General features: G+C 40.4%; 1 protein-coding gene across 1 annotated transcript in view; it reads left to right on the top strand.

The window, feature by feature from the left end:
• The window catches only part of ITGA5 (integrin subunit alpha 5), a 95,443-nt gene that overhangs the window by 66,361 nt on the left and 15,121 nt on the right, over positions 1-13,961 (top strand). Inside the window, exons 11-19 of the mRNA XM_066584306.1 lie at positions 139-191; positions 318-523; positions 1,185-1,376; positions 2,388-2,433; positions 3,987-4,094; positions 9,800-9,855; positions 9,968-10,122; positions 11,493-11,630; positions 12,880-12,944. Of these exons, the coding sequence (XP_066440403.1) occupies positions 139-191; positions 318-523; positions 1,185-1,376; positions 2,388-2,433; positions 3,987-4,094; positions 9,800-9,855; positions 9,968-10,122; positions 11,493-11,630; positions 12,880-12,944 (1,019 nt within the window). The remainder of the gene's footprint in view (positions 1-138; positions 192-317; positions 524-1,184; positions 1,377-2,387; positions 2,434-3,986; positions 4,095-9,799; positions 9,856-9,967; positions 10,123-11,492; positions 11,631-12,879; positions 12,945-13,961) is intronic.

Below are 13,961 nucleotides of genomic sequence, written 5' to 3'. Positions count from 1 at the left end.
GTGTAAAATGGCCTTACGCAAGGCAGGGCCACCTGCAAGGTACAGCTCAAATATTAGCTAGATCACATATATTGCATAGCCTTAGAGATTACAGGATATAATTGTTTATCAACACCCTTCATATGTTCTTATCTGTAGATGGCCACATACTTTGGATATTCTTTGGCTGCCACTGATGTCAACGGTGATGGGTAAGATTTAGCAGAAGTAGTTTTATATAATGTTTTACAATGTTTTTAGGAATGAGTTCCATGTATATGGAAAGGTATTGCTTTTCCTGTTCAGTCTATTGCATGACTCATTCGTCTCTTTTGCAGACTGGATGATCTGCTTATCGGAGCTCCATTATTCATGGAGAAGACGCATGATGGGAGAACTCAGGAAGTGGGTCGTGTCTATGTGTATCTGCAGGGTTACAATATGTCTCGTATTCCATCCCTGGTCTTGACCGGACAGCAGGAGTATGGTCGATTTGGTAGCTCCATTGCTGTTTTGGGAGACTTGGACCAAGATGGCTTTAATGGTAAGTGTGCTCAAGAGGTGATACTGACATAGCATGAATATCCAATTGACTGTTTAACCATTTAAATCCTTGGCTTGGGAACAGTGGTCACATGGTGTATATTCAGGTCCTGTTGGGCTGGGTAATATGCTTGAGCCCTTATTTAAAGATTGTCCTAAAGTTTGCGCTTGTTAATTGTTTACCAAACATGGCAGCTCAATGCCATTAAAATTAGTTTTGCTTGTGAAGAATACAGATGGTGATTCCCTATTCTAAAAGATAATGCTGTATTTCTCATTACTTGCAGTTTATAGAATAGTCTTCAACCTGTAGGTCTCCAGCCATTACAAAACTAAGGCTTCTTCTATGCTAGGCTATTATTGCTTGATCGCAGAAATCTGAACAATAGTCTAGTCTTTCAGTATGAACGTTGGCAACAACCAATGATAATATGGATGTGTAAACAGGCAATCTCTCATCTACGTAGGGGGTTGGCACGATATCCGTCCAGCTTCACCTCCATTTGTTGAGCGATCATCACTCCTGTGTGAAAGCAAAGGAGCGATTATCGCCGAGAATGGTGGGGCACTGAAGCACCCCATAATGATCCCATGGAAAAGGACCCCAACTCCTAGCGTGGGGAGACTGATAACGCAGTGTCTTTTTTTTTTTTCTCTTACAGATATTGCAATTGGTGCTCCGTTTGATGGTAAAGATAAGAAAGGAATAGTGTTCATCTTCAATGGGAATTCAAAGGGTCTGAGTTCTAAACCTTCTCAAGTTCTTGAAGGAATATGGGGCTCTTCTCTTGCTCCTTCTTTCTTTGGATTCTCCATCAGAGGAGGGAAAGATCTAGATGGCAATGGCTACCCAGGTATAGCATGTAATGCAATTTCCTCCCCCCTCTCATTGGCTTTATTCAGTCTTCCTATCAAAAATTTCCTGTTTATTATAGATTATGTGAGATTTTTTTGTTTTTGTTACAAGAGATGTTAAAGGTGGCCACCTGTTTCTAAACTCATATGTGCATAATAGACTTTCCCAGGATGGTGACTGCAATATATAATCTATAAATCTCCAGGCTCAAGAACATTTATTCAGTGTAATTAGGAATGATAGTTCTAATGCAACAGTGTCAGCTATTTCGAAAACACAAAATTCTCAGGGAAACCCAACGTGGAGGTCCCTTTGAGTCTCATTCTCGGTGCTCCTCTTTGCTGTTATATATTCCAGCATGTACGATGATTTCTCAGGACTTAAGCTTAGAATTTGTTAAATCAAGATTTTGCTACTTTGTGAAACCGTTGTTGTGGAACCTCAGTGGATGATTAATGAAAATGTGTACAGTCTACCATGCAGGCTTGTATGTTTGTTTGAGCAGGGTAGCTTTGCAGCGCTTGTGTGGATGTAGATTATATGAGGCATGAAGTTTGTTGTAGATGCTATGGTGGTGATTGAGTGTGAAGCAAAGCATGTAGTTACATAATGCATACACGTGAGGGCAGAACTGTTTTCATAACATACTGCACTACATCAAGCTAAAGTGTGGATGGATAGATATTGGATGGATAGATATTGGATGGATAGATATTGGATGGATAGATATTGGATGGATAGATATTGGATGGATAGATATGGGATGGATAGATATGGGATGGATAGATATGGGATGGATAGATATGGGATGGATAGATATGGGATGGATAGATATGGGATGGATAGATATGGGATGGATAGATATGGGATGGATAGATATGGGATGGATAGATATGGGATGGATAGATATGAGATGGATAGATAGTGGATCTTTTTGCATTGTTCTTGAATTAAAAACTGATATCAGATCTTTTCAATATGTAATGCAATATTCCATTTTTTCCCTTAGATCTCATAGTGGGTGCCTTTGGTGTTGATAAGGCTTTGGTTTACCGGTAAGAATACTATCAAATTTTTCACAATTCTAAAATGTAAATGTCAGTTGGTTCAAATCAATAAGGAACTATTGATTTGGAGATCAGTTTGTTTTTGAGGACTTTCCAGAAACTGTGCCACTCTTGTCTACGGGTTGTGTGCGGTAGTGCAGCGAAGACTTATTTGTGTGGGTGAAGCTAAACTGCATTATTGAACAAGTCCATGGACAGGGTGGTGCTGTTCTTGTAGCAAAGCTAATGTTTTTGTAATCTGCTGTAACCCCTTTTACCTCTTCTGACAGCGTTTTACACTACATCCTGGGGCTACATCTGAATAGCTGGAAGTGGGATTCAGAGGGAACCCGGGGCAGAAGCAAGGATGTCTGTAATCTGAGAGCAATAAAGTCTGTGTTTTAATCAGGCTTTGATTCCTTACTAGTGTCTGTGCTGGACAAGATGGCATGGTCTACTCTGCTAGTTTGTCTTGGACAAATATTGGAAAGGAACTGGTTTTATCTGAAACCTGTTTTCAGGGATTCATTTGGGAACTCAGTAGATGGAGTCAAGTCAAGGTTTATTTTTGTTTTTAAAGGGGTTTTCACTTAAAATTGGCTTCACATCTACTCTGTCCATCCCGGTTGCTGCTGACCAGGACATGACTGCTACAGCCAATCGCGGGCCAGACACCGTCACTGCTGAGGCCAGTGATTGGCTACAACAGTCATATGTCCTGGTCAGCAGCAACCAGGATGGACAGAGTGGTTGTGAAGCAACTTAAGTAATGGAAAACCCCTTTAAGCTACAGTGTCATCTTTGTTCTTCTTTGTTATGGTCAGTTTGCTGTACCTGGACCAATTATTGGGCCTAAGGGTTCCTCTAAGTGGTCGCTTACCCAACAACCAGACCATGCAATGGGGCAAAAGATCATCTGACAAACAAGTAAACATTTATTCATCAGCTTATTTATGCGAACATAAAGATGCTGTAAGAACAGGGGGAGGTATATCCGACCTAGAAGCATGAATGATTGTATTAATGATCTTTCATCCCCATAAGCCGATTTTTGGCCCATGTAAATGAAATTGAAACAAACATTGATTGGCATGCGTGTCAATAGGCGCTCATTGGGCAGACAATTCTGTTACTCGCACACAACATACCTGTGTATTCTAGTTTTGTGTAGGAGCCATGTGTTACCATGAATGCAGTTGTATCCTGTCCTGTGATATCTGGACAACCTTTGCTGATGCTCATAATATTGGGTCCAGTATGTCTTTAACACAGGATATAACACATTTGCATGGAGCTATAAGCAGAAATCAAAGGACCGATAGTAATGCCAGATCGCAGATTTTTGAGTACAAAAATGTAATTCATTTTTGTGGTGGAGTGGAACTTCTCAACCCTTTTGGGCCCCATAGCAGCAGCTATAGGATGCATCCATGATCTTGACTTTCTTAGATAGTGATATTGCACTCTGACAAATTTCAAAAACAAGTTGGTGAGGTTTTAGGGACAATGGTGCCGAATGATGGTCCAAATCTATAGTAATCATCATACTTGCTGTGTTTTAGGGGGCGTCCTATCGTTCATGCAAGTGCATCTTTGTCCATCTCCTCAGCAATGATTAACCCAGAAGAGAAAACCTGTGTAATGGAGAACACTGGGATCCCAGTGTCTTGGTGAGTCTAATACTTGGAGATATATACGGTTTGTTTTTTTATATATAATTTTATGACTATGTAAGGGGTCCTCCCCTTCACCCGGGCTTATATGCGTAAAGTATGCTGTCCACTGAAACGTGGCACAGATTGCATGTGTGACTTTTCAATGAAAAAAGCAAAAACTGATTGTAAAGAAAATAGTTTTAGTTAAATTTTTTTTTTAATAAATAAGGAAATAAGGGTAGGAAGGAAAAAAAAAAGTTTATGGATAGATATAAAGGGTATACCGAATTTATAGCTAAGATAACATTCTGTTGAAGCAAAATGGTAAATAAGGAAAAATCCAAGACTCGGTCAGTCTAGTAAATTAAAAAAAATCTATTGATCTATCTAATCTAGCTCTTCATTGACACAAATGTATAACTAAAATTACTCTCTAGCCATATCTTCCAATCCTATCTAAATCTATCATTTCTATTAAAGACATTAGCACTCATGCATTCAAGCCAACCGTTATTTACAGGTTTTTAATTATATACGATATAGAAGGAATGGAGTTAATACTCAAGTGCTGGGCTATGTTTGTTCTAGTTTCAATAAGCATGCGAAGAACCATGTTTAAAAAAAAAAAAAAAAAAAAAAAAAGTTGGGTATTGATGTGGACCAGTTTCCTAACTAGATAAGATTTGACATAAATTGGAAGATCTGGCACCAAAAAATTCAAAATATAGGTAAAATCCAGCCATATATGTAGTAAAGAACTTTTTATATTGAACCACACGCCCAGCAACAACTAGAAATGGGGAGACCATTTAGTACACAAGATACATAAAACTTATGTAATATTAATAGTGGAGGATAAAGAAAGTTGGATAGGACAAGTTGACATCATTGGCAAATAGGCCGATTCTGTGTTCCATAGCTTAAATCCATAAATATCTTGTGAAGATCTGATATGTTCCACAAAGGGCTCCATTATTAGGAAAAAACAAAGGGTGACCTAGGGCAACCTTGCTTAATACCATTTATTAATTGCAAATGGTTTGGACCTAAAACCTGTAGAGTAGACAGAGGCATTGGAATATAAGGCCATTATTGCTGATAAGAAATTGCCCTGAAAACCAAAGTTTTGAAGCACCACTTGTAAGAAACCCTGATGTATTGAATGCCTTCCCTGCATCAAATGAAAGTAGCAGGCAAGGGATCTGACTATGTTCGGCCTCTTCAATTAATTGTTTGGCAAAATATCTATAAATCTAGAAGGCAAACTGTTGGCATAAAGTGTTTCTTTTTTTTAACATCTGAGCTTAAAAATTAAAATTGGTAGGGATATTGTCAGTTCTGTCTGCTTTGGGAAGAATAAAAATCAAAGTATGTAACATTTCATAGAATCCTAGAATGGCAGAGTTGGAAGGGACTTCCAAGGTCATCGGGTCCAACCCCCTGCTCAGCGCAGGATTCACTAAATCAGGGAATGAAATTTTCTGAGCTGTAGGGTTGAATACTCTAAGAAGATACGGAGCAAGAATAGTAGCAATTGTTTTATAATATAGCCACTTGTCAGACCATCTCGCCTGAGGGATTTGTTAATCTCTAAGGAAATTATGGTATCTAAAATCTCTTTAGTAGGAAAATCTTAAGAAATTCGATTTGGAAATTGGATGGAGATGGAAGAGAAATATCCTTCAAGAATTTATTAGTTATAACGGAGTTGGGTTGACGTAGATCAGGGTGGTCTTTCAAGTCCTGTAAAGAGCTATGATATCTAGCGAATTCTTCCGATATATTTGGAGGGTTCATAATGTTCTTATGAGAATCTATCAAGTAAGAAATTGTGGATTTAGCTTTGGTTTTAATTTTGTTAGCTAGAAGTTTAGAAGCTTTGTTTCCATGGCAGTAGTGAGCTTGTTTAGATTTACAAAGATGCAGCTTATACTACTTTTGCATGAGACTATATAGTTAAAAACAAGCCCTTTTTTAATTCTGAAAGTCTCTTATCAAAGAGTGGTTTTTTTTTTTTTGTTTTTTTTTTTTGAAGATCCTCAAATTTGTTTGCCAGAAGAGCATCGATTTTCCTTTTTTAATTTGCATTTTTTTCAGAAATGCTGTCTTTAAAAAAAAAAAAAAAAAAAAAAAAAAAGGGGGGGGGGGGAGGAGGGAATCTCAAAACTGCCTCATGTGCACAACAGATAGAACTGATTGCGGTATCTTCTATGTCATTTAAATTTAAAATACTCTTCAAATGTATTCTGGGTCTCCACTAAATTCCTGTCATTAGAGAAAAATCAATACTTACCCATTCCTCCCCCGTCAGTCGTCTTACTGCATCTTCTCCCCACAATTTTCTCCTGGCTCCTGCAGTCCCCCAGGTCATGTCACATCCAGCCAGTCGGATCCTCTTCTTCCTGTGACAAAGTGTACATGGTCAGCTTTCTCCTTCCTGCAGGTCAATATATGCTACGTCACTAGTAATATAATGCTCGCTGCCTAGCAGGGAATGCTGAGCTATTGCCGAGACTGCGCATGCGAGCTGTCTCGCTGCAATAGTATATGAACACTTGAGAATATCTCAGTATTTCCTGCTAGTTGGTGAACCCTACATCACTAGTGACCTAACGTATATTACCCTCCCAAAAGGGAGAATGTGCCCTCCTAAAAGGGAGAGGATCCGGCCAGCTGGAGATGAGATGGACTGCAGTAGCCAGGAGAAGATGCGGTAAGACTGCCTGCGGAGGAATAGGTAAGGGTTTTTTTTTTTTTTTCTAATGACAGAACCCCTTTTAAGAAGAAAATTGTTGAGCCATCAAGGGGCTTATGGTATAGCATTATAAATTTTCTCCAATAGTTATAATATGGTCGGACTATGCTCCAGTGCTTATAAGGTTGATATGTGAAGAAGTAACTCTGAAAAAGCCATTTGTCAACCAAAAAAAGTCAATTTGTGAATACAGTTTAACCCTTTCCAATCCACTGTCTGACGTCTAAAGACATGATTTAAGGCTGTACAACTCTGATGTTAAAAGACGTCCGTCGGGGTTCTCTTACTGTATATTGCCAGCCTCTCTGCTGTTGGAGCCTATCCAATGTGTCACCTCATGCAGTACTGGAATTAGCCAGCAGATAGCTCCATTGTATGACGGCAGAAAAAGAGTAACCCCCCCCCCCCCCCCCTAGGAAAACCAGGATACAAATTGGATTGGAAAAGGTTAATGAAGGTTAGAGTAAAAGGAAAAATCCCACTCGTTAGCATGTAGTCGTATTCTCCACACACCATATAAACCTTATTTTAAAAATTAAGTCTTGGATGTGAATATTTTTGCCCTGAGGAAGCAGAACGTTTCTGCCAGACAACAGTGAGGAACTATATAAAAGTTGCTGCAAATAATTACAGCTCCTTCTTGACATTTGAAGACCGGCCTAACAGGCCACAAAGGGAAGCTAATTTGTTTTGTAGTTAAGAGCATAAGAAGTAAGAATAGTGTATGAAGAATCGTTAATTCAAACAAATCAAAGTTCCCATCTGAAATTACGTTAAGGCACTTAAATGCTAGTTTTGTTTCGGCTAGAGTTTGGTAATGAGTATCTTTTTTTTTTTTTTTTTTTTTTTTTTTTTCATGGTATGGGGGGACAGGGCGCTCTTCTTAATTCTAAATGAGTCTGCTTAGTTTAAATGAGTTTCCTGGGCGCAGAAGATATCACTTTTTTGAATTTTTTTTAAAGCTTCTCTCAAGAAGTTTTTTTAAATAAGCTATTAAGGGCCTTGACAAAATTTTACACATTATTTTGTTTTTTGCGGATTCTGATCTGTAGGCCTCCCTTCATAGGAGTGCATTCTCCCTTTACAGTGTAGTGTGTCTTCGACCAGGCTGTAACCTTTCTTTGACCACTGACCGTTTTGCAGCTAAGTTTGAATCGGTGTTTGTCTTCACAGCATCAGTTCTGTTTGGCATCTGATAGCTTTCAGGGTCACTGTTATCTATTTAAGATAGAAGTGGCTTTTACTGAGGTCATTTGATTATACAGGATATAATTTTAGAACACAGCGGTTTTGGTTGTTGCTAAGTTTTGGCCTAAAGCTTGGCAGCGTGCCTTAAGGCTTGATGAATGCACAATTGTGGAGGGGTCTAGAAAAACAGCTGCCTAACCTTCCTGCAACTAATGAAGTTTTTAGTTGATATCTCTTAAAATCTTTACATTTTATTTGGTGGACTTCACTCTCAGCTCCCGAAGGTCAGTAAAACTTCCGCTACACAAGTTCTATATTGTGCTGTAGATACTGCAGTCGCCAAACTGTCAAATACAAAGATCTTCTTCTTTTCCGTCGGAGCTCCCCCTGTCCAGATCAGATTTCCTGTGACAGATGTGCTGTTTCACCAGATGTCACACTCTTTGCGCCACATTTTCTATGTGTTCAGACCCTTTTTGCTGTGTTTGATAAAGGGGCGTGCATTGTAGAAAAGGAGGTCTGTCCTAAATATGACTGTCAACCAAAAAGACACAATTTTTTTGTAAACTAAAAGCCGTTTTACATGGAATGATCGTTAAAAAAAAAAAATGTTCGAATGAAAGTGAATGATTATCGTTCGTTGGCTGCGTTTAGACTGAATGATAAATAGTTCACTTTATATATAGGTAATGTTATATAGACATAAAAATCATTGTTGGCTCATTCACTTATCGTTAAGTGTCAATAGCGCTCATTCAGTCCTTATCATTCGCTTATACGGTGAATGTCAATGACTGAACAAGTCCAATGATATATCTGCTTGTATAAACGAAGCAAACTGTGGCGTCATTCACTCATTCAAACGATGTGTGGTGTAAATGGACTCTAAGGGCTTAGCCAGCCATGTGGGCGAGTTTCTCAGAAATCTCGTCCACACAGAACAGCGAATCCGGATTCGCCGGCCGCAGCATGTACCTTCCCCCCCCCCCCACCCCCCCTCCCCTGTTGCGGCCTTGCTTTTCTTTATGGGAGCGCTGGCCACAACGGAAAAGCGTGCGGCCAAGCCACTCCAAGACCCGTGGCTAAGTGCCATGGGTTTTGAAGCAGCGCTTTCCTGGCGGAAATGTGGCCAAACCGCGAGATTTCCAGCAGGAATACGCCCCGTGGGAGTCCAGCCTTATACTATTGTATAGGCAGCGTATGCTACATGTTGCGTGTGGGTGGTGGTTTTCATACGCAATACTGCTATGAAACAGAGTGGGGATTTTAAAAAAGTCATACTGCGCATGTCCATGCGTGTGATACGCCGGCATGCGCAGTACACCCGCAGACATAGGCGCCCAACATCCATCCTACAGACTATTGCTCTTGTGCTTTTTTTCTCAGGAGTGGTGGTCCTTCAGAGAATGGCAGTGGAGCAGGTCAGAGATCTCTTCCAACACTGCCTGCTGCCATTCACTGCAAACGGGTAGTTGCTCAGAGAAAACTGAAGACTACAAATACAGACTGCAGAAAGGCATACTGGTGATTAAATGCAGGATACATGTCATACAATGGCCAGAAATGGTGCTACTCTTCATATACCCGCACGGTATTTTATTCTGAAACATCATTTGGAAGTGCGGGTATACTTTAATATTTTAGAATTGGCTAAGGAACCGTTTCTGCTCATTTGTGCTATAACTGCCTCCACAGAAACGTGTCCGGTGACTATTAATCTTGATGCAGTCCAGGTAACATCTAACATCTGGATAACTTTTGTTTCTTTTCCTTGTAGTGTAAACCTTAGTTTCTGCCTGAACGCTTCCGGGAAACATGTACCTAATACAATCGGTGAGTATGTACATCTGAGTGGGCTCAGTCTTGTATAATTCTGGTCTGAGCTGTCTGATTCCATGTGTTGTACGATCTACGCTTGAGTTCAAGGACTGTTAATGTCTTCCAGGGATTAATGTCGAGCTGCAGCTGGACTCTATGAAGCAGAAAGGGGCCGTGAAGAGAGTGCTATTCTTGAAATCCAACCTTCCCAACCTAACACACAGTGTTCTCCTGCATAATGGAGGGCAGGAACAATGTAGTGAACTGAAAATCTACCTTAAGGTAAGTGTTGTTTTTGATGTTTCATCATACTTGGCTCCTGGAGGCTTCACTGTATATTACTATATGCCATGGTTGTATCAAGAAGCTCTGTTGCATAGCTTGGTAGCTAGGACAGGAACACTTTTTTTTGGGAAGGGGGGGGGGCGCTGAAATAAAATTTTTATTCTGGCAGTATTTAACTGTGTTGGGGTGCACTGTATGGTAGTGGTTCAACTAGAATATAGTTCAAAGACCTTGGTTTTGTGTATCTCGTCCTTCTCGGCAATGATTTCCCTGCTGACATAATAAGATGCTTTGTTCTGTGTGCTTTGCAAATCTTGGACTTCTCCGGATGATGGGTTATATGAGCAAGCAATCAACTTTTCGTACAGAGTCACTTTGAAAAGCTAAAAGGGGTTTACTAGGACTAAAATACTGATGACCTATCCATAGGACAGCTCCTCAATCTAGCATGGTGGTTGGTCGATTGAAGGCGCCTCCACTGACAGCTCATCAATATCGTATGGTGGTTGGTCAATGCAGGGCACCTCCATCGACAGCTCATCAATACGGCATGGTGGTTGGTTGCCTGAATGCACCTCCACTGACTGCTCATCAATATGGTATAATGGTTGATCGTTGGACTGCGATGTTACGTCGTTGGCCACGTGGCCCAAAAGCAGCTCAATCCCATTCAAGCAAAGGGAATAGAGTAGCAATATTGGGCACAATCACTACGAAATGAACTGCGCTGTGCCTGGAATACAGTAAAGGGGCTGTAGCACCCACCTGAACTTTGAAGCTCCTTCAAACAGCTGAGTGTTGGACTCCCACCAATCTGATATCAATGATACTGAGGGTAGTTCAGCAATATTTAAGTCTTTGAAAAACCCTTTACAAAGGCTAAAAATTGGTCTTGAAGAAAAACTAAAGCTGATATAAAACCAGAAGTATGGATCCACATTTGTCTTCCTTTTGAGCCTTGATCTTCAAAAATCCCAACATGAATGCTGCTCTATAGTTTCCCTCCTAACATATGTGCTGATTATTTTCCTTAGGGAAACTATATAGTACTTTCATAGAATTTCCTGAACCTAAAGTATAAAATATTTTTGCATGCGTCTTATATCATATATGTGAGGAATGCAAAAGAAAAGCAAATCCAGGATCCATAAATATGGCTGTCGACTGAGCGGCAAGTGCTTTGAAGTAGCGAAGATTGTGATCGGTCAGCATGTGTACAGCTGTTCAGTACTGCATGTTTATGGTAAAAACATTAGGTAGATGTTGGCGAGCCAAAATCTGTAGAGTTGAAATCTAGAGCTGCTATTTATTTGGGATTGTATTTCTTATTAAAATGTATTACATATATGTTTTTGTTTTGTTTTTAGAATGAGTCTGAATTTCGGGACAAGCTTTCTCCTATTTTCATCTCTCTGAACTTCTCCTTGGATGCGCAGGCACCTACCGATGCCCACGGGCTGTTGCCAATTTTCAATTACCAGACTAAGAACTACATAGAGCAGAAGGTCAGTTGGCAGAGGGGAGCATTCTTGTCTTTTTACTGCTGCATACTTGGGTCTTATGAAAAATTGTACAACATACGCTCTGTTTGCCTCATGTCTCTCCTCAGATGTATATGTCAGGATGATTTGCCAATGTGTACCTCCAATAGAAGACTGTGGCATAAATCGCTCATAGCACCAACGTTAATGAAAAATAGATGACATAATATACATAGAAACATAAAAAAGTTGACAGAAGACTACTTGGCCCTTCGTGGCCCTGTCAGCCCGGCGCGTACGAAAGTTCAGTCTAAAGAGCTTTTTCTGTGCAAATATTGGATTCCCCAGAATAGTACTAGAATATGACTTTAGGCCGCATTCACACTAAAATATTTGCATGCAAAAAATAGAGCCCATTGATGTCCATGTCTTTGTTCACATGCACATATTTTGCGTCCGCAATTCCGTCACACACAAAAGAACGCTTCTTGAACGCCTGAAATTAACTGGCCGTTTCAAGGGCTGAGAACTTTGTTGTATATTTTCTTGCACATGCAAAAGTGCAGTGAAAACTGCAGTTGCATACGCAAATATGAAATTTTCAATGTACAAAAATGCGGCGCAAATACGCACATAACTCGTGTGATTCCGGCTTCAGGCTATAGGGAGCTCCCCATACAATGGCAGATGATGTGTGTAGGTATAAGAGCTAAATCACTGGGGAGCAATGAGTTTTGTAGTAAGTGATGTACTTAGCAGCTCGTGTGCTGGCATATGATATCAAACTAGCTCCGCATGATCACATGAGTAGTACCGCTGGATCATATGCCCTTTACCAGCTGCTATCGTTATCTGATGCCTTTATCTGATAACAGGAAACTTCTGTTGCTTCCTCTCTGATTCTGGTAGCAGTGATTACCCGTCACTTGCATTATGTTTACTCTATAGCTATAAGCTCTATCTGGAATTAAATGGCTGAGAAAGAAATAGGATTAATGATAAGCTCAGAGGTTTTTGTCCACGAGGACAATGCATTTCTAGGTGCTCTACTATAACCGCATATGGACCTCACAGTGGAGGGGATCCCCTCTAGGCGTCCAGAGCAGGGAGCTGTTGCAAAAAGTCATTTGTTTGCAGGGGACATGCAGTATTGTATGACATCCATTCAATGTATTGCTGCATGCAACTTCCCCAAGACCTGCAAGGTGGTGACCAACTGGGGCAATCTTAGATACATATTGACCTTCACCTATTTCATCTATGTCTTTGGCAGGCTCAGATTCAGCTGGACTGTGATAATAATATTTGCGTGCCAGATCTGAAGCTCAATGTGACCAGGTAGGTCTGACAGCTGGTTTAGATGCATGCTTCTACCTCTATAAGCATTGGCAGGAAACTTTGCTTCATAAGTAAATATATTTTTTGTTCAACTCAAAGAGGAGTTGATGCCCCATCCAACAAGACATCTTGTGTGCGGTTAGATATCTAGGAGACCTCCTACATGATTTCATGGACCACAACATCTTCCACACTGTGTAATGAACCACTTCCTCTGCTAGGCCTTACCAGGGCACCCAGAGATATATTACATTTTGGGGCTGGTATATAGGAAAAGACTGGACATTTTGGTTTTGTTGGACCTTCAGGTAGAACTTTCAGAAAGAACATTACAAAGTTTCATGTGAACTTCTAAGAACATATCATACCTTATTAGGCACTGTTAACATCAAGTTTGTTCCTGTGTTTCCATTGCACTGTATATGCCAAAGTGCCCATAGGGTATCCTTAGCCAGACCTTTTAAAGTTTCTTTTTCTAACTTTCTTCTATTCGAGACCTATCCTCAGAACAGGTCGCCAATAGGTGATCGGCTGGGGTCTGCCGCTTGGGTTCCCCAACAATCAGCTGATTTCCCAGGCTGCTGTCACTACAGACAGAGGAAGCAGATCACACAGACCATACAGCAGTGTCCCAGGTTGGTATTGCTGGCACAGCTCCCACTAAATCCAGTAGGAATGCAGTACCAAACGGAGTTGCTGTGCTCATGGTCAACGTGTTCTGCTTCCTGTCTGCAGTGACAACATCAACGGAAATCGGCTGCTTGGCAGGGACCCCGAGCTGCAGACCTCACCGTCAAAGATTGATGACCTGTCCTGATTGACAGGTCATAAACCATAGAAAGTGAGAGAACCCCTCTTAGCAGTGATGACCGTTGACCTTTATGGCAAATAAATCAGCCCTAGCTGTAATACTTACTGTAGATCCGTTTCAAGGATATGCTAGAATTTGGCTTATTTGTTATTTAGTGGCCAGCGTAGCTATAAAATGTAAAGATCAAAAACTTCTTAGTCATAAAT

This window comes from Eleutherodactylus coqui, chromosome 1 (genome assembly GCF_035609145.1).
Source record: "Eleutherodactylus coqui strain aEleCoq1 chromosome 1, aEleCoq1.hap1, whole genome shotgun sequence".
NCBI classification, from domain to species: Eukaryota; Metazoa; Chordata; class Amphibia; order Anura; family Eleutherodactylidae; genus Eleutherodactylus; species Eleutherodactylus coqui.
Note: the sequence above shows the minus strand (reverse complement) of the source record. Positions and strands in the feature narration are given on the sequence as shown.